This window comes from Macaca fascicularis, chromosome 15, assembly GCF_037993035.2.
Source record: "Macaca fascicularis isolate 582-1 chromosome 15, T2T-MFA8v1.1".
NCBI classification, from domain to species: Eukaryota; Metazoa; Chordata; class Mammalia; order Primates; family Cercopithecidae; genus Macaca; species Macaca fascicularis.
In genome coordinates this window covers 63587274-63605870 of record NC_088389.1, presented here as the reverse complement: position 1 = coordinate 63605870, position 18597 = coordinate 63587274, and the positions used below count along the sequence as shown (strand labels likewise).

Sequence of the window (18597 nt, the reverse complement as noted above, 5' to 3'; positions counted from 1 at the left end):
GAGAGCTCTGAAATCAAGTATGTTGATATGATTTTTCTGTCCCATTTAGAGCTAGCTGCCCCAGGGCAGGGATCATGCTCATCTTCATATTCCATATGTCTAGTATGTAGTAGGTGTTTAACACATATTTGCTGAATTGAATTAGGTGTGTGTTGGGGAGAGGGGGATAGGATGAGGGATTCATCTAGACAGAAGTAGAGCTGGCAAGTAATGTAAACTAGGTGATCAACCAGGATAGGGAAGAAAAGATTGAGTGGAACTAAATAAGCAATGACCAGGCTCTGAGGATCCAGAGGCCCAGGCTGGTCAATGGAGGGCTGCAGGGTTAGAAACCCAGGCATAGGTCATAACCTACATGACCAGCATGAGATTGGGTTACATGCAGGGAGCACCAGTGGCAAGAATGGAAGAAAGCACCAAACCAAGGGCTTGGAGATCACTCGTCTTGTCAGGCCACCGTTGACCACCCTCCTGCCGTTGCCAGGGCAGGTCTCAGTGGGCGGGTCCGCAGGTAGAGGCAGGTGCCTCCTGATGGTGTACATTTCCTAGGTGTGTTGCTGGCACCCACCCACTACTGCACCCGTTTGTGGTGGCCTTTGCTTGTTTTTTCCACCTGGGGTCCACTGTGAAATGAGACACAATTATCCTAAACAATCTAAACAATCTCAAGCCCCTGAGCAAGCCCAGAAACTGTTTGAGGTTGGGGTTTTTTGGTTTGTTTTTCATTTTTGTCTTTTGGTACTACAACTATAACTAGTAACCACAGCAAAAACAGTTCTAGCATAGCAGTTTAGGGGGACCATGGGGTCAAAACTATTTAAAAATAATACTAAGATCTTATCTGCCTGTCATGCTTGTTCTTTTGTGATTGTGTAGTGAAGTTTTCCAGAAGTTACATGGCATGATGATGTCATCACTTGGACAGCTATAGAAGGTGTACTTGTGTGTTCTTGCATTTTCAAAATTTATCAGTTTTAATTTCTAAGATGGTCAATACTGATATAGTCCACATAAATAAACTTTATTTGGGGGTCCTTAATAATTTTTAAGAGTGCAAAGTGATTATGAGACCAAAAAGTTTGATAACTGCTAGCCTAGCAAACCAGCCAACCTAGAGAATTGTGTTAAAAATATGTTAAAAACTTTTCATCGGCCTTTATTGAAATATAAATTGTGTTGAACCTGATCTTTTCTCGCTCTTTTCCTGACTTTTTTTTTTTTTTTTTTTTGATATGGACTCTCGCTGTCACGCAGGCTGGAGTGCAGTGGCGCGATCTTGGGTCACTGCAAGCTCTGCCTCCCGGGTTCACACCATTCTTGTGCCTCAGTCTCCCAAGTAGCTGGGACTACAGGCGCCCGCCACCATGCCCAGCTAATTTTTTGTATTTTTAGTAGAGATGGGGTTTCACCGTGTTAGCCAGGATGATCTCGATCTCCTGACCTCGTGATCTGCCCACCTTGGCCTCCCAAAGTGCTGGGATTATAGACGTGAGGCACCGCGCCCTGCCTTTTCCTAACGTTTTATATTGCTTGTCAAAAATATTCTACCTCTTTCTTTAATTCTTGGAACAGGTGCTACTGAATGAACTGTTTCAACCCTTTCCTCAGTTCCCTTGTCTTTTTTTTTTTTTTTTTCGCTCTTGTTGCCCAGGCTGGAGTGTAACGGCATGATCTCGGCTCACCACAACCTCCGCCCCCCAGGTTCAAGTGATTCTCCTGCCTCAACCTCCCGAGTAACTGGGATTACAGGCATGTGCCACCACGCCTGGCTAATTTTTGTATTTTTAGTAGAGACGGAGTTTCTCCATGTTGGTCAGGCTGGTCTCGAACTCCCGACCTCAGGTGATCCGCCCGCCTCAGCCTCCCAAAGTGCTGGGATTACAGGCGTGAGCCACTGTGCCCGGCCTCCCTTGTCTTTTTAAAAAATTTCTACCTGAGACTGGGAGAATATTAGAAGTGTGTAATCAGGGAGCCAAATGCTCTAGGAAGAATAATGATATCTTGAGGCAAGCTGCAGTCTAATGTAATGAATGCATATTAGAAATAGACTTTATTATTTCCTATCTGAAATGAATTGATACATAATAGGCCATATGTGATGTGTCTAGTGCAGCGTACCTCTATGGTCCATGTGTACTTTCTACGACAAGAATAAACAAAACTGGGAGAAATGACCAGATTTTAAATTATCATTTCACAAAGTCACGTTTCACAAAATATATTGAACTGAAGTCTTTCCTTGAAGTTGTGATGCCAGTTTCCTGTTGGAGCAGAGGTTGGTCTCAGTGACTATGTGGCCTGAGGCAGGGCCTGAGGCTGGGAGGTCCAGCAGCTCAGGCAGGAGAAACGTGTGAGACTAATGGGAGCCAAGCAGGCACTTCGGTGAGAGACAGAGATGCTGACTCATGCTCCAGTGAGATGTGTGCATGGCTGAGATCACGTGTCATTTGCTTACCTGTGAAATGTGTGTGGGCATGTGACTGTGACACATCTGTTACTCAGTGAGCAGGACAGTGCTGTTTGTGGTAGGTGTTCCACACATGTTAAATGGATGAGCACACAGCTCTTCACAGGTGGAATAACTGTCTCAAAGGATCTCCCTCAGTTGTCATAGGGCCTGAAATCTCTCTTAATTCACTGGGCAGAGACACTGTGTTCAAGTGGCCCAATGACAATGTCAGTATTTTACTGATGACGTTAACAGTGATTAACACCTCAGAGAGGAGCTGTTGGTGGGTGTTATCCTTAGTCATGAGCAGATACCCAGAAAACATGGGACAGAGGAGCAATGTGAGCTGTGGTGGCCTGGCGGGAACGTGGATGCTGGAAGGGAGCTCTGGAAGATGTTGGGCTGGGCTTTGGGGATGGGGTTGACTATTATTTGCCAGTTTCCACCTTCCCAGAACCAGTCCTATCTACCTTTCAGGAGGAGTGCCACTCCCTCTTCCCAGATGTATGAAACACAACACACACACACACACACACACACACACACACACACACACACACACACACACACACAGAGGTTAGTAGCCCTTTCAAAGCCTTCAGACACACCCGTGTATATTTTATATTGTGTATATTTTACCAAGTTTCCCTGTCCTGCATCTTCTCTTCCCCTAATGCCTATCTTGAATCCTGTTCACTCTTCCCCATATGCTGCTGGTACAGACTGTATTGGTGATCACATACCGAGAACCCCCAAATCCTGAGTATCAGGAATTCCAGAATCGTCTGCTGATAAGAGCCCGGGAAGACTTTGGTGTGGAGCTGGGCCCTTCCCTGGTAAGTAGATCTCTCCCTTCCTGAGAGTCAGACCAGGCTTTGGGGAAGGGCTTCTCTCCCAAACTCAGCATCAAGTCTTGGCTGTGGAGCAAGCCCAACTTTGGGGGGTATCCACTTCCATCCAGGATTTTTCCTTCTGCTCTAGGGAGTAGTTAGGAAGGGATGGCACTTTAGGAATGAGAGGAGGGAAGAAAGCAAACCAGTAGAGAGACTAGGTAGAAGGGAGACCCCAGAGAGTGGGCAAGGGGCCTTGCAGGACATTTGGAGAGTACTGCTGAAGTTGCCACCCCCAGATGAACCTCATCGCTGGCTGTTTCTATGATGGGATCCTGCTATATGCTGAAGTCCTGAACGAGACAATACAGGAAGGAGGCACCCGGGAGGATGGACTTCGAATTGTGGAGAAGATGCAGGGACGAAGATACCATGGTAATGAAGAGGGGTCGATGGGGGTCTGAGGGCTGACGTCAGGAATAGAGTGGGCTGAAGATGAAACAGATGTCAGGGTCACCACAGCTTTAGTGGGGGTTAGTGAATGTGGCAGAGGTGCCCACACCTCAAGATCAGGGAGGGGCAGACTCTGAGGGAGCCATAGGCATGGGTGAGTGGGAGAGGAGCCCAGGGTAGAACTCACAGTAAGGACACTCTTTTCTATCTTAGGTGTAACTGGACTGGTTGTCATGGACAAGAACAATGACCGGGAGACTGACTTTGTCCTGTGGGCCATGGGAGACCTGGATTCTGGGGACTTTCAGGTGATGGGGGAGGAGGCAGGGAAGAGAGTGTGGCCTTGCAAAATTCAGCTTTCAAGGGTTCAGTGGGGGCAGAACCAAAAGTACTAGAGGAGGGACTTGTTTTATCTGCTGGTGCTGCATCCTGGCTGGGTGGTAGGCTGGGGAGAAAAGCAGCAAAACAGCTGGGGTCTGGGGAGGAGGCTGGTGGGAGTAGGCCTGTGGGCCCAGCTTTTTGCTTCCTTACAGCCTGCAGCCCACTACTCGGGAGCTGAGAAGCAGATTTGGTGGACGGGACGGCCTATTCCCTGGGTGAAGGGGGCTCCTCCCTCGGACAATCCCCCCTGTGCCTTTGACTTGGACGACCCATCCTGTGATAAAAGTGGGTGTGTGCAGGGACTGGGAGCAACCTTCCTCCCTTTGCTTTCCATTCATGGTCTCCACCCTCACTGACCCTCCACTCTTAACTGTGCTTCTGCCTTTACGTCTGCATCCCTCCCTCATTTCTTCCTACTCCCAAGGAATCTGTCTATGCACCTATGCACCCCATTCTCCATTCTGCCAAGTCCACACACAGTCTTCCTCAGGGTCTCTATCTCCCCTTCAGCTCCACTTTCAACTCTGGCAATTGTGGCTCTGGGCACAGGAATCACCTTCATCATGTTTGGTGTTTCCAGCTTCCTAATTTTCCGGTGAGTTCTGTGTTTCCCGCTGACCTACTCCCTACCCCCACTGCCACACAGCCTCTGGCTGAAGCCAGGTGGTCACTATAATGTGGGATAGGGTAGCAGGTTTCTTAATTTGCTGGTTGTTTCTTAGATCCAACAGTGTCTTCCTCTCTAGCCTCTCTCTTTAGTTGTCTTTTAGCCTAGGTGTTTGTTCCACTTTTGGTTCTAGACTGGATATACTAACTAGTGTTTTTCAGTGGGGTTAAGATCAAAGGTGAATTTTCCATTGGTCTTCTTTTAGGAAAGAACTTTCACCCCCAATCTCTGTGTTTGTTAGTGAGCATAGGGCATGTGCCAGATATGCCGAGAATGCAGCCTCATCTTCCAGCCCTATATCTTAGGTGTAACAGTTGCAGCTTCAGGAGCTGCAGGGAAGCCCCTGCAACCCCGCTGTTGGCTTGGGGGTGGCAGGATTTGGCTTGCCAGTCAACTGAGGTGTGCAGTCCTTACAGAAAGCTGATGCTGGAGAAGGAGCTGGCTAGCATGTTGTGGCGCATTCGCTGGGAAGAACTGCAGTTTGGCAACTCAGAGCGTTATCACAAAGGTGCAGGCAGTCGCCTCACACTGTCGCTGGTGAGCCCTTGTCTCAGCTGTCCCTCTGCCTCCCTCTGAGTTCCTGTCCCTTCTTACCCTGGATCTCTCCCAGCACATTGGCTTGTAATGATAGCCCCTGCACTACCACCATCATCTAATGTTCCTTTCATCCTTCCGCCTCCATGTTGCCCTTGGCCCCAGCGGGGATCCAGTTACGGCTCGCTCATGACAGCCCATGGGAAATACCAGATCTTTGCCAACACCGGTCACTTCAAGGTGAACAGTCATCTGCTTGTTCTGGTCCCCACCATTTCATCCTTTCTCATCCCCATCTGCCACCTCTGCCCCTGCACCTCTGCCCCTCATAGCCCCCTCTCTGTGCCCAGCTGAGCTCCTGGATGCTTCCACTGCTCTCTAGCATTTCCTTGCACCCAGAACTTCCGATATTCATTTTCCTTTCCCCTTTCACTCCCACCATCAGGGAAATGTTGTCGCCATCAAACACGTGAATAAGAAGCGCATTGAGCTAACCCGGCAGGTTCTGTTCGAACTCAAACATGTATGTAACGGAGGATGGGTTGAGGGTGAGGGGTAAACAGGGATGGGGAAGAGGAGTGGGGAAAACTACGAAATAGTAAAATTGGCTGGACGGGCAAGGGGTTGATTTATAAATGATTTAAAAATTGTAGATACAACTAAGAGAAAGGTCCTCGTATGTAGTGGTAAGTTTCTGTATCTAATTTTTAACTCTTCCAATGTTCTTATCCTTCCCATTGTTTTTTTCTGCCAGATGAGAGATGTTCAGTTCAACCACCTCACTCGCTTCATTGGCGCCTGCATAGACCCTCCTAACATTTGCATTGTCACTGAATATTGTCCTCGTGGGAGTTTACAGGTGAGAGATAGGTGTAGGAGATTATGACAGGGGTGGGGAGGATAGACCCAAAATTATACTGACTCTATGTCAGGTGATAGCTAGTGGGACCAGGACAGATAATCTATTCCATGTCACTTACCAGGATATTCTAGAAAATGACAGCATCAACTTGGACTGGATGTTTCGTTATTCACTCATTAATGACCTTGTTAAGGTGAGTCTTCCCCACTCCTTAAAAGTTCATCCACTTTTAAATCACTTCCACTGTTCTTTGATTGTGGTTTTTCTCCTTCTAGTCCTCTGAAAGTCCTGTTCTCTCATCTCCCCTTATTCCCATGGGGGGGTAATAATGGGTAAATAAGGAGTCTGGGACTCATAACTGGGAGAGTGACTTTTACCTGCCACAAGGAGTCCTGTCCCTGTAGAGAGTTTCTGTCTTTCTGTCTTAAATATCTCAGGTCTCTTTCCATCATCTCTTTTACCTCGAAGAGCTCATAAAATGAGTGGGGTCTCTGAACATATTTATCGCCTATATTTCCTCTCATTATTTTACTCTCTGACCAATATTTGGGCATGTCTGCCCTTTTGTTCAGAAAACTGAAATTTAAAAAAGGAACTTTTATAGTAGAACTAAGAGAAACCAAGGAAGAGTGTATTAAAAACCTTTGGTACTCTTCTGTTATACTAGGTTTCAGCTATATTCAAATGACTCAGAGGCTCATGGATTTGTGGAACATAAAATAGAATCTTGCATGAGTTGTACAGGTTTTCTGAAATAAGTCTCATAGCCAGTGAGCATCCCAGTGGATCACCCCATGCTGTATTTGAAGCTAGCTTTGGTTTTCTGCTAACTTCTCATGAAATTATTTAAAAAGTATTTTTTTGTGTGTGAAAATTTGCTATCAAGTGAGAGATAAAATATTAGTAAAGCCAATGTCATGCTCAACTAGAGGAGTGATGATAAATATAAGAAAAACACGACTCTTGAGAGAATAGTGATTTGGTGGAAAAGTGATTTACAACAAAGCCAGAAGCCTAATCCTGTGATTTTTGAAGGCATCCTTTGCACAGTTTCCACACAAGTAAATTCACAACTTCAGAGATTCCCAAAAGTTTTGTTGATACCAAAAGAAATAAAAAGGAAGAGTTCATAGAGATTAGAGATTAGACATTAGAGTTATGAATTAAGTCCAGAGCTAAACATTTAGACAAAAATGTTTTTCATTAGCATATTGAACCTTGTATCCTCTTTCTGTCTCACCTGAACTGACTTGGGTGGCTCCTAGGGTTTCATTTTTGGGGAGCATCATTAAGACTTTTTTTTTTTTTTTTTCCTGAGACTGGGTCTTATTCTGTTGCCCAGGCTACAGTGTAGTGGCTAGATCACTGCTCACTGCAGCCTTGACCTCCTGGGCTCAAGTGATTCTCCCACCTTAGCCTCCTGAGTAGCTGGAACCACAGCGTGTGCTGCCGTGCCCAGCTCAGTTTTGTATTTTTGGTAGAGATGGGGTTTCACCATGTTGCCCAGGCTCGTCTTGAACTGCTGGGCTCAAGCAATCTGCCAGCCTTGGCCTCCCAAAGTGCTGGGATTACAGGCATGAGCCACTGAGCCCGGCCTTTAAGGCCGTCTTTCAGCTCTTCAGAGGCAAATGTTCTTCCCTCTGTGGACCCACGGAGCCAGCAGTTTTAGGCTTCTGCACTGGCTTAGCAGATTTTGTCCATTTTCTAGGTTTTTCTGATTTATGATGTTCTGTACTTTCTCTCTGATCCAGCATTCCCTCTAGTAGATCTTATTCCTCCTCTACCCGGACTTGCCCACCTACACATGGTTATGCATTAAAGTTTACAACTGGTCTTCCTTGGTATATCCAGCTACTCTTGATACCTGGGTCTCAAGTCATGTCTTTCTAATTAGTAGCCAGGTATCTGAGGCCACCATGGGTGTCATATCATTTTGGTCTTCACCCAAGTTCTGTTCTCTTCACTAATCAAGATTGACTGCCCTTTCCAGGGTAGTCACTGGTAGCTCCACTTATCCATCTTTTTAAGCATTTTCCCTGTCCCTGGTGGCTGGGTGCCTGTGTCCTGCTTATGATACCAGGAAGAGATGACTCTTCTGTTCTTCCTGCTTCCTTGGGTGGAAGCTGCAAAGGATGCCTTCCAAAATCAGCTTATTATTTTTGTGGACCTAAGATCTGTAGACAGCTAGCCAGCGCCCATCTCATGGAGAGAGGGTATTCTAAGCCAGATATGATCTAGTCCCATGACTTGATCTGTACCTTGCAGGGCATGGCCTTTCTCCACAACAGCATTATTTCATCGCATGGGAGTCTCAAGTCCTCCAACTGTGTGGTGGATAGTCGTTTTGTGCTCAAAATCACAGACTATGGCCTGGCCAGCTTCCGATCAACTGCTGAACCTGATGACAGCCATGCCCTCTATGCCAGTGAGGCCCACCCCCACAACCCACTTTATATATTGCTGCTCTTTCCACCTAGGGATGGTGGGAGAGGGAGGTGGAGTGACAGTAATATAGGGATGAGCCCAGGTGGGCTTGGGGGTACCCCATTTTGGGGGACCTGGCCAGCCTGTTTCCTCTTTTCAGAGAAGCTGTGGACTGCCCCAGAACTGCTCAGTGGGAACCCCTTGCCAACCACAGGCATGCAGAAGGCTGATGTCTATAGCTTTGGGATCATCCTGCAGGAGATAGCACTTCGCAGTGGTCCTTTCTACTTGGAGGGCCTGGACCTCAGCCCCAAAGGTAAGAGTCAATCCACTACCCACAGCCTCTTCTTCCTGGGGGAACTCAGTTCCTCATCCAAACCTTTGATCACCCTCAGAGATTGTCCAGAAGGTACGAAATGGTCAGCGGCCATATTTCCGACCAAGCATTGACCGGACCCAGCTGAATGAAGAGCTAGTTTTGCTGATGGAGCGATGTTGGGCTCAGGACCCAGCTGAGCGGCCAGACTTTGGACAGATTAAGGGCTTCATTCGACGCTTTAACAAGTGAGAGGGCATTATAGGGCAGGGGCTTCCCAGGGATAGAAGCCTCATTAGTCCTAGTGCATGAAGTGGGGCAGGTGGGACCAGAGGGTGGGTTGGATAGGAAGTCCTGGGAGTCTTCAGAATCTTAGAGCAAGTGCCATATCCTGGCCTCCCCACAGGGAGGGTGGCACCAGCATATTGGACAATCTCCTGCTGCGCATGGAACAGTATGCCAATAACCTGGAGAAGCTGGTGGAGGAACGCACACAGGCCTATCTGGAGGAAAAACGCAAGGCTGAGGCTTTGCTCTACCAAATTCTACCCCAGTGAGACTTTGTCCCCCTTCCTGAATTTTCCTTTGGGATTCTGCTCTGTTGGGCTCTGCCTCATCAGGCACCTGCGAACTTGCCTCCCGACCCTCAGAACGCTGCTGGCCACAGGGAGTCCCCCTGGCTATAGATTTTTTGCTGTCATTCTGTCTTTGCATCAGCTGTGCTGCCTTCTTACTGGCTTCCCATCCCTTCTTACAACACTGCTCTACCATGCCCTTGCTTCAGCAAGTGTATGTAAAACAGTCCCAACTTGAGACAGCTCCCATGCACAGGGATCTCCTCAAAAGCCCCTGCCACTTGTGCGCCTTACCTTGCATTTGACCGTAATGTCTTCCCAGCCACTTTCCTCCCTCCCACTTGCAAAGCCCAGCTTTCTTGTTTCAGCTCATATCTGCTGCAGCCACATGCACCTTCCCTCTCTCTTCTGCTCCTACTCTCTTGGAGTTTGGCTCACACAGCACCCTTGCTTCCTAGTTCAGTGGCAGAGCAGTTAAAACGGGGAGAGACTGTACAGGCTGAGGCCTTTGACAGTGTTACCATCTACTTCAGTGACATTGTTGGCTTCACAGCATTGTCAGCAGAGAGCACCCCCATGCAGGTGAGAGCCATGGGTGAGAGGTAGCGGGTGGGGTTGGGTGGGTAGGGACCTGGGGAATCCTCATTGATAACAGGGAAGATGAGTTTGTTCTAGAGTTCCCACATCTTGTGATGGCTCGTGGGTTAAGAATTCTTAGAAAGTTGGGTACAAGTTTCAGGGCCTCTGCTTTTCTATCCCTTTTAGGTAGTGACACTTCTTAATGACCTGTATACCTGCTTTGATGCCATAATTGACAACTTTGATGTCTACAAGGTGAGAGCTGGGGTGGCTCTTCAATAGAAGACTCTTTAATAGAGACCCCCTTTGAAAGCCAGTCTCCCTGAACCCCACACACCTTACCCACCCCATGATCAGCTTTCCCTCCAGGGGTCCCAGCATCCTGGTGCTGGAGTGTACTTTGTAAACAGATGTAGCTCCAGCACTGTCATTGTACACTCCAGTCGAATTTCTTGTGAATCCTTTGGCTTCCCTAATTAGAACCATCATGAGATTTAGCTCCTATCTCCCTGGAGTATAAATGCAGCCAATCCAACATTTCTCTCCAGTCCTCTCCAGACATGGAAGAATCATATAGGATGTGGGTCCAGACTGATTTAGTGGGGTGAGGGAAAATATATTTTAAAAAGTAAAACTTTTTGTTGAAGTCATTGAGTTGGATTTATTGTCCTTGGGAGTAAAAATCATCTGAATTTGAATATTGGCTTGTTACTAACTATGTGGCCTTATAGGTAAGTAACAGAATCACCCTGAGCCTCAGTTGTTTTATCTGTAAGATGGGAATAATAGATTTGTTGTATAGAAAGTGCCTAACATTGTTTGGCATGTGGCAGAACAATGACATTCATTCTCTTACATACCTTTGGTACAATTACCAGCATCAAATGCCTGCTTTCTTCCTGACAGTTTGGGCTGTCTGGTCATTTCATTGGGCCTGCTTTACCTCCTTACCAGCCTCTGTCCTCTTGAGTTTAGCCTGTTGTCTTGCTTCCCATTTCCTGATGGCAGAGCCTATTTGTCCATGTCCTGCTGCAGACAGGGTGTTCATTCATTCAGCAAATGTGTACTGAGTATTCCCCAGGTGCTGGGTGGAGAAAGAGGACTTAAAGACTCCCTTGACATCTCGTCTCCCCTAGACTCTCAGGACCATGGCACTTATTTTCTAGTCAATATTCTGGCCTCCAGGATGTCAGGATGATGTCCAGCTTGTCTCCCTCTACTCTTTCCCATCCCCATGGATACAAATAGAGGTGACCTTTTAATTCCCCTCTCAATCAGGTGGAGACGATTGGGGATGCTTACATGGTGGTATCTGGCCTCCCAGGCCGAAATGGTCAACGGCATGCACCAGAAATTGCTCGTATGGCCCTAGCATTACTAGATGCAGTTTCTTCCTTTCGCATCCGCCACCGACCCCATGACCAGCTGAGGCTACGCATAGGGGTCCATACTGGTAAGGCTGAGTCTCACTCCAGCCCTAATCTCCACCTTTCCCAGACTCTCCCAACCTGTTTCTTCTCATAGGGCCAGTCTGTGCTGGGGTTGTTGGCCTGAAGATGCCCCGTTATTGTCTTTTTGGAGACACAGTGAACACTGCTTCTCGAATGGAGTCTAATGGTCAAGGTAAGACACTAGCCCTCAACCCCACTGTTGGCCTCAATTTATCTTGCCCTTTTCTTCTTTTCATAGTTCCTCCAATCTCTTAATCTGAGAGACCACAGTTCCTTAGTGTTGCATCCTTGGGCATATTTTGGTTCTAATAGATATGCATTGGGAGGTCTGGGAGCTTCCCTGGAATGGTTGGTTGGGCACGGTGCTATACAGTATCACCAATTCTTTGCCTTTTCTTTGATTCCTTTTTCCATCATCCTCCCTATCCCACCCACCCCAGCGCTGAAGATCCATGTCTCCTCTACCACCAAGGATGCCCTAGATGAGCTAGGATGCTTCCAGCTAGAGCTACGGGGGGATGTGGAAATGAAGGTGACGGCAGGCCATGGGGAGGGAGGCATGGGAAAGGGGGGTGAAAGTGATTATGGGAATCATGGGGAAAGAGAGGGAGACAAAGGGACTAACGCTGAAGCATCTGAATCCTGTCCACTCTCCCACTTCCAGGGAAAAGGAAAGATGCGAACATACTGGCTCTTAGGAGAGCGGAAAGGACCTCCTGGACTCCTGTAAACCCCCATTCTTCCCAAGTCAGACAGTCTCCTGCTGCTGGTACCTGGGTGGGCAGTGGCCACCATGTCTGCACACACCAGAAATGGACATTTTCATATGTAATGGAAAACAGCCACAAAAAACCTACCTTATATGGAAGTTGTAGCCCTCTGCAGCTCAGCCCTGTACATATACCTGTCCCTCTCTGGCTTGGTCCCCTTCCTCCCTACTTTCTGTAAATATCTGTATCTAAACCAGAATATTTTGGTCAAATATAAAACAATAATAAAAAAAGTTCTGATGTCATAGTGTGGGATGGGGCAATCCCAAGGAAAGGTTGTGGGGTATGCACGCAGTGACTCACAGAATCACTAAATTAGCAGTCTTGGGATGAGAGAGAACCCTTTATGTAAAGCCTCTTCAAGTACAGTGAGAATTAACTTCCTCCTGACCTCTCTAGTGCAGACAGAAATAGATTCCATATTCCATATCCCACTTCCCTCCTCACCCCTGACAGAAGTCATTCACCCCCTCCACCACCCAGCCTTCCTCTCTGACAGGGAAGGGAAGAGATTTCTCCCAGTTGGTGGGGGTAATTCTCAGGTTCATAGGGCAAAAGTTGCCCCAGAGACAAGGGTACTGGTGTTGAGAAGCTGCAGTTCTTCCGGAAAGGTGTATCCAATGTCCTGATGTTACTGACACCCTGGAGGAGTGCCAGGATGAGGATGGATCTCGCTTTCCCCAAGCCAGAACAAAACAACTCTGCCCTACCTTTCCTGCCCCGCTCTGCCCCCAATACCTAGTCACCCTCACACACCGGTAGCTGTGGTGCCCTCTGTATCCAGAAGGTCTCAGGCTGCTCCTGGCGGTAGTCGTGAGGCTGTGAGGGAGGGTACTGAGTAACTCCTGGCCTTCAGCCCTCTCTCTCAACCTCTGGGCCCGGTACTTGACCACAGCCTGTCAGAGCCCAGCTGTGCAAGTGGCAGGGGGTGGGGAGTGGGTTCTCACCTTTGCTGGGGCAGGAGTCCCTGATTGCACCAGCTCCATTCGGTAGTCATGGTGTGTCACAGACTCGACCTCAAAGAGCTTCCTTGTGGGTTCCTGTTCTGCCTGTACCTCTTTACTATGTAGCCCGAGAGGTGTCAAGGCCATTCTCACCCAATTTTTCTCCTCCCCCTCCCTCTTCCCTTTTACCCAATCCCTTACCGGATCTGATGCTGCAGAAGCATCTCCAGCATGGCTTCACGCTTCCCTGTGAGAGGGTGGGGGGTGGGCAGGGTGGGGTCTGGTTAAGAAGGAGGCCCAGAAGAAACTAACTTGAGAAAAGGAAGAAAGACCTTGGGGGTTCTGCCCTTATATCCATTGGACAATCCACAGCCCCACCAGAAATTCCTTCCTCTTTTTCCCTCTGACTATTGGACTCGTTCTGGCCTACACTCTCTCACATTTCACACCTCGAAGTGGCCAATAGACATTTCCTGGTGGCTGGTAGGAGTCTTTCTGGATGGTGCTGCGGGGCATGGGTGACTTTAGTTGCATAGTCAGCAGTCCCCGGTGTCCGTGTCGGAAGAAAAAACTCTCAGAGCCATCCTGCATGCTTGGGACTTGATCCAGGTGGTTGGTGGCTCTCTGTGGATCCCAAGTTGAATGACTATAATATCCCTTCTGGTACCCATCCTTATGTGAACTACTGCCTCCCCTAAGAAACTGAGGGCAGCCTTCAAGAAAAGGGAGCAGGCCAAAACTTTAATACCTCTTCCTCCCAGTTGTAGAGGAGGCACTGGCCCCGTGGCAATGTTTCATAGTGAATCGTAGGCTTCCCTTTAATGTCTGGGGGTTTCCATAGTCCTCGGGTACCCGGTTCTAAAACTTGCAAAAATTCCCAAGGTGGTTGTTTCTGGGGCTCCCAGGGGCAGTGCTGACTCCCGGAGGTATAGTTAGGGACTCGATCTGCCCCCAGGTTTCTGAACCCTGGAGGAATAGAGGGGCTGAGCTCAGAGTCAGGGCCAGTGCCTGGACCAGGCCCAGAGGCAGGACCAGGATGAGAGCCAGAGCCATGACCAGGACCAGAGCCAGAGACAGGGACAGAGCCACAGCCAGGACCAGAGCCAGAGCCAGAGCCAGGGACAGAGCCATGACCAGGACCAGAGCCAGAGCCAGAGCCATGACCAGCATCTGAGCTGGAGCCAAGAACAGGCCCAGAGCTAGAGCCTGGAACAAGGTCAGAGTTAGAACTATGGTCGGTTGTAGTGCAAGGGTCCTGAGCAATACAGGAAACATAGCCGGGCTCAAAGCCAAGACTCCCATGGGCTATATTGTGGGTAAAGCTGGGTCCCGCACAGGGCTCCCCAAGAAGGCTGGGGTCAGAGGATGGCTCCATGAACTCAGAGCAGGGCGCTGGGGTCTTTGTAGATAATGCAGCTGCTTTGGTGGTGGTGAAGGCTGCGGTAGCTGCAGCAGCTGATGCAGCCGCTGCAGCTGCTGCGGTTGCAGCTGCCAGGGCCGACCTAGGACTGTCATCTGAAGAAGGAAACGGTTCCGAAGTGGGCCCCAGTCCTTCGGAGCTGGGCTGTATGTCTAAAGATCTGAAAGAAAGCAAACACGACAAGGCTGTCAAAAGCGCAGCAGAGGAAGTCCGCTGACCTTGCTCGTCCCCTTCTGCCTGCAGCCAGAGCTGCGGCTCTCACCGCGACCGCGATCCCTCCGTAGACTCGTTGGTCTCCATCTTCAGACTCCAGCTACCGGGTTGCCATAGAGACAGCAAACAACTCCTGGAGCCTGCGCAGAAGTAGAGCTAGGCGGACTTGCAGGTGGGGGTGGAGGCAAGTCCTCTGCGGGGCGGAAGTCTTCAGCCTAGTGCTGTCAGGGAGGATCGCTTTCCGGTCCCGGCGGCAATCCGCCTCAGACTGGGTTTTAGGGTTCCGCTGGCTTAAGACCTCCCCCTCCACGCCCGAACAGAACAGTCTTTGCGGTTTTCTAAGGTGATGCTTTATGGGGATATGTTGTAAACAGGCACAGGACTGTGGCATTAGGTAACAGCCTACTTGGTGTTTGCAGAGACGCATCAGTAGCTTTCCTTTAGTTTGCTTAGTTCATTCTCAAAAGTGAGTAGGGTCTTTAACAAATGTTAAGGTTGAAAATAAACTAGCTTGAGCAAAATGGTGAGACATGGAATAGTGAAAAGGCAGCCGCTTTTTGTTTGGGTGATTACTCCTCCTCTAATAAAAGATCCTCATATTGACAGCCCTCCTCCTAAGCCCCCTTAGAACCTGGTTTGACCTATGAAGAAGGGCCAGGATGGGCTTTCAGTTTCTTCTGGCTTTCAGTTTCTTCCTACTCATTTAGGCTCATTCCTACTGTTAACTTTTCTAGAAGCTTGACCTAGGGTGGACCACTTGTCAAGAAGACTTACATATCTGCAGGCAACCTTTAACCACAGGTTGGACCCTCCTCAGTGTCTTTCACTCAGACCAGTCAAGGGGCATCATAGCCCTGAATCAGTTTTCTTTCCCCTTTGTGGTATAAAATTTTATATTAAAGAGAGCATAATTAAAGGATAACAGTTTTATTAGTATCACAAGGTCAATTTTTCCCTTTCCATCCAAGCATCCAGAGTCTGGTGTCCTTTGGTCAATTGGCAGGTTCAACCTGGAGGCCACTGGAGCTGCCGGCCCCCAAGTACATGAATGTGCAGATGATACACAGATTGTGCACCCAGCTTCCCATCGTTGATCACTGAAATTGAGCTTAGGGTTAGGGAGTCAGGATCATGGCAGAGGTCAAAGAATGAAGATCATATTGCGAAGTAGGAATGAGAATTCATAGGTGAGGGACCAAGGGCCAAAAGTCACTCACCAAGTCGGTATCCATCTCCCAGGCCCTCAGCCTTTGCTATCTTCTTGGCCACAAGGAGTAGGTGTCCTAGAAGCTATAGGGAGAGCAGAGGGACATAGGTGGCTTCATTCATAGGGAGCAAGACCTCTAGCTGGGTCCAGGGCTCTTCCCAGTCAAACCCTGGCCCTGTTCTTCCCACCTGCTGGTCGTCTTCTTCAGCCTGGCTAATCCGAGGAATGGGCTTCTTAGGAATGACCAGGAAGTGCACAGGAGCCTGAGGGGCCACATCACGGAATACAAGACACTGGGGGCAGTGACAGGCCAGAGGCCACATTAGTTCAACAGGGTGGATGGTATCAACAACATTCCTAAGGGGATGGGTCCTAAGAGCACCCCACCTGCTGGTCCTCATAAAGAATGTCAGCTGGGAGGCTCCTGTCCAGGATCCGGGAGAAGATGGTTGGGGCTGCTCCCCCAGGAGTTGCCTGTTGGGCCTTGGCCACTTCATTCCCATCAGTCACACCTGCAGCTCCTCGGACCTGAAGGTAGATCGACCATATTCAAAGGAGGGAGCTGGCAGAACCTGTGATCTGGTAGTTGTTAACTTCGTCCTTCTAAGAACCTATTTGTGGTTCCCACCCAGGAGGAAAATTCCTGAATTTCAGAGCACCAGCAGCAAAGGGTAGGGCCAGATGGTGCTGGACCTGGTTAGATAACAGGCAGTATTATTATCCAGGATTCAGCAGTGCAGTTGATTCCTGCTCACATGTCTATGAAATATAGCACTGTTTAGGGAAAGGATCTAGAATGAGATACTGGGGATTTTGGTCTCAGTTCCTATCTTACCACACCACTGAATTACCTCAGATAAATTCCTTCTCTCAGCTTCTAAAATAAAGGGGTGGTTTCCATAATCTCTTACGATGGCTTGAATCTCTTTCCACTATCACCTTGTTAGTACATTTCCACTTATTTCCGTTGTTTTCTGATCTTTAAGCCTTGTCGCCTGTTTTATTTAGGTTTTAATGCAATCGCCCTGTTTGACACTAGTTGACCCCTCATCTGGGTGTCACATGTGACTCTGAATTTTAACTCTTGTCCCTTGAATGAGTGGAGATAAGAGTTCAGCTAAGTGATCTCTGCTTCCCTAGCCCCAGGGGACTGCGGGTAAGGCAGTCCCAGTTTCCAGGGGATTCAGAGAAGGCTGACGTCAGTGCATCACGTTGGGGGAGAATGGGAGGGAATGAATTCTCTGACCTCCCAGCCACTTCTGGCAAGTGCAGAAGAGAAGTTAACACTAGTGCTCATTAGGAGGCCAGAGGCCTGAGGAGGGCAGAGCACTGGCTCCATGAAGAGAAAGCTCATTTCCTGCAGGGGGCACCGGGCCAGCTGGGCTGCAGGCAGTGGAAAGAAGGCGGCAGCCGCTGCAGTGACCTTGTCCCGACCTCGGCGACCGGGCCTGCGCAGGGCGGGGATCATCACTAGTTCGTTCTCTGCAGCCACCAGTTCGACCTCACCGCACAGCCCCGGAGCTTGTGCCTCGGAGGGGCAGAGGCCACAGGCAGGACCTCTGCGCGGCTCTGCGCGCCTTCGGGAGCCCTGGCCCCGGATGGCTTCGGAGCCCGCAGGTCCCCCTACTCGCTCCCGCGCCACTTCTCACCTGCCCCCCGCGCGCCCCCGTGGCCGCCACGGCTCTGCGCGCCGCGCGCAACCCGGTGGCCAGCACCACGACTGCCGCCATCTTCCCGGAGCCGCGGGAATCTCTCACCCGGGTCAGCACTCGGCTCCGCGGCCGGCCGGGGGTGGGGAGTCCGGGAGCTGGGAAGCGCGGTAGCGGCGGCCGGGCGAGCCCTGCTACCCCATTGGAGCGCGCCCCTGGGCACGATTCGTCCCATTGGCTCTGCAGCCACTTTGGAGGCGGGCTCTTTTCATCTCATTGGCTGCTTCTACCAACGCGAGGACAATTTTCCATTCCATTGGCTTCGTCTTGTAGTCCGTGTGAACGTTCTTTTCCCATTGGATCCCCTAACTAGTTTCGCTGTGAGCGAAACTTCCGCTCCATTGGAAGGATTAAGGAGCCTGGAGGTGGGATTTTCTCCTAGTTGGATTTGATACACAACCCTGGCTTCTAGGTTGCGGCTCCCGAGTGGGTGGGGCTTTTCGTTCTTGGTTCGTCCTCTTCAGGTCTGGTTCCTATTGGTGCGCGGGGAGGAAGGGGGCGTGGCTCCGTCACCTGCTGCAGAAAGGGCTATTTTAGACCCTCTCGCTGCTTTGGCCAGGAGGAGGGCGGGGCTCTGGGGGCCTCCGGCGCTTATTGGCTCCAAGAACCACCCGGGATGGGGCTAAAGGTGAACGGGGATGAGGTGTGTTTTTTTGTTTTTGCTTATTTGTTTTAACTGGCGGGGCTGATGCGCAGCATTTTCTCCACAAGGGCAGTTTTAGTCCCTTGAGCATTTTGGAGATTTTAATGTACTTATCTAAGGGAAATTCTTCCTTAATTCTATGTTCTTGTTAACGCATTCACTCTATAGGT

At 49.4% G+C, this 18597-nt stretch overlaps 3 protein-coding genes across 59 annotated transcripts in view; 1 reads left to right on the top strand and 2 right to left on the bottom strand.

Moving 5' to 3' along the window:
* NPR2 (natriuretic peptide receptor 2) overlaps nucleotides 1–12560 on the top strand; it is a 49953-nt gene extending 37393 nt beyond the window's left edge. For 11 of the 50 annotated variants that reach the window (XM_074017124.1, XM_074017119.1, XM_074017110.1 and 8 more), the window contains 20 exons: nucleotides 3172–3285; nucleotides 3579–3714; nucleotides 3946–4040; nucleotides 4266–4398; nucleotides 4624–4708; nucleotides 5197–5317; nucleotides 5480–5554; nucleotides 5760–5837; nucleotides 6069–6173; nucleotides 6298–6369; nucleotides 8442–8601; nucleotides 8761–8916; nucleotides 8996–9164; nucleotides 9323–9469; nucleotides 9950–10073; nucleotides 10257–10325; nucleotides 11349–11523; nucleotides 11595–11693; nucleotides 11962–12053; nucleotides 12186–12560. In XM_074017124.1, the coding sequence (XP_073873225.1) occupies nucleotides 3579–3714; nucleotides 3946–4040; nucleotides 4266–4398; nucleotides 4624–4708; nucleotides 5197–5317; nucleotides 5480–5554; nucleotides 5760–5837; nucleotides 6069–6173; nucleotides 6298–6369; nucleotides 8442–8601; nucleotides 8761–8916; nucleotides 8996–9164; nucleotides 9323–9469; nucleotides 9950–10073; nucleotides 10257–10325; nucleotides 11349–11523; nucleotides 11595–11693; nucleotides 11962–12053; nucleotides 12186–12251 (2157 nt within the window). In that variant the 5' untranslated portion in view covers nucleotides 3172–3285 and the 3' untranslated portion in view covers nucleotides 12252–12560. Of the gene's footprint in view, nucleotides 1–3171; nucleotides 3286–3578; nucleotides 3715–3945; nucleotides 4041–4265; nucleotides 4403–4623; nucleotides 4709–5187; nucleotides 5318–5479; nucleotides 5555–5759; nucleotides 5838–6068; nucleotides 6174–6297; nucleotides 6370–8441; nucleotides 8602–8760; nucleotides 8917–8995; nucleotides 9165–9322; nucleotides 9470–9949; nucleotides 10074–10256; nucleotides 10326–11348; nucleotides 11524–11594; nucleotides 11694–11961; nucleotides 12054–12185 lie in introns of all 50 variants that reach the window. The other 39 variants (XM_074017115.1, XM_074017113.1, XM_074017109.1 and 36 more) reach the window with 13 other exon arrangements.
* Nucleotides 12561–12621: 61 nt separating this feature from the next.
* On the bottom strand, nucleotides 12622–14966 carry SPAG8 (sperm associated antigen 8). 5 transcript variants are annotated; one of them, XM_045374453.3, is made up of 7 exons: nucleotides 14918–14966; nucleotides 13984–14815; nucleotides 13685–13859; nucleotides 13437–13482; nucleotides 13239–13353; nucleotides 13030–13110; nucleotides 12622–12933 (listed from the first exon to the last, which is right to left on the bottom strand). In XM_045374453.3, exons 1-6 carry the CDS (start codon nucleotides 14953–14955, stop codon nucleotides 13030–13032), a joined length of 1287 nt encoding a protein of 428 aa, XP_045230388.2. In that variant the 5' UTR covers nucleotides 14956–14966; the 3' UTR covers nucleotides 12622–12933. The 5 variants fall into 5 exon arrangements, with proteins under 5 accessions (XP_045230388.2, XP_045230385.2, XP_045230386.2 ...); XM_045374450.3 differs by having other exon boundaries at nucleotides 13048–13110; XM_045374451.3 differs by having other exon boundaries at nucleotides 13048–13092.
* An 813-nt stretch (nucleotides 14967–15779) lies between these two features.
* HINT2 (histidine triad nucleotide binding protein 2) lies at nucleotides 15780–17877 on the bottom strand. Of its 4 annotated transcripts, none has more exons than XM_005581347.4 (5): nucleotides 17725–17877; nucleotides 16463–16603; nucleotides 16264–16368; nucleotides 16086–16158; nucleotides 15780–15976 (listed from the first exon to the last, which is right to left on the bottom strand). In XM_005581347.4, exons 1-5 carry the CDS (start codon nucleotides 17803–17805, stop codon nucleotides 15963–15965), a joined length of 414 nt encoding a protein of 137 aa, XP_005581404.1. In that variant the 5' UTR covers nucleotides 17806–17877; the 3' UTR covers nucleotides 15780–15962. The 4 variants fall into 4 exon arrangements, with proteins under 4 accessions (XP_005581404.1, XP_005581403.1, XP_073873267.1 ...); XM_005581346.4 differs by having other exon boundaries at nucleotides 15780–15965; XM_074017166.1 differs by lacking the exon at nucleotides 16264–16368.
* Between the last annotated feature and the right edge of the window lie 720 nt (nucleotides 17878–18597).

Excerpts from the sequence above, each read along its gene's own strand:
- SPAG8 (XM_045374450.3), bottom strand. The coding sequence starts at position 14,955 with ATGGAGACCAACGAGTCTACGGAGGGATCGCGGTCGCG. Across the intron at positions 14,816-14,917 it reads ACGGAGGGATCGCGGTCGCG|ATCTTTAGACATACAGCCCA; the intron begins GTGAGAGCCGCA and ends GCTTTCTTTCAG. Across the intron at positions 12,934-13,047 it reads AGAGGGCACCACAGCTACCG|GGTGTCAGTAACATCAGGAC; the intron begins GTGTGTGAGGGT and ends GCACTCCTCCAG.
- HINT2 (XM_005581346.4), bottom strand. The coding sequence starts at position 17,805 with ATGGCGGCAGTCGTGGTGCTGGCCACCGGGTTGCGCGCGGCGCGCAGA. Across the intron at positions 16,604-17,724 it reads CGGGGGCGCGCGGGGGGCAG|GTCCGAGGAGCTGCAGGTGT; the intron begins GTGAGAAGTGGC and ends ATCTACCTTCAG. Across the intron at positions 16,159-16,263 it reads CTGAAGAAGACGACCAGCAG|CTTCTAGGACACCTACTCCT; the intron begins GTGGGAAGAACA and ends CTCTCCCTATAG.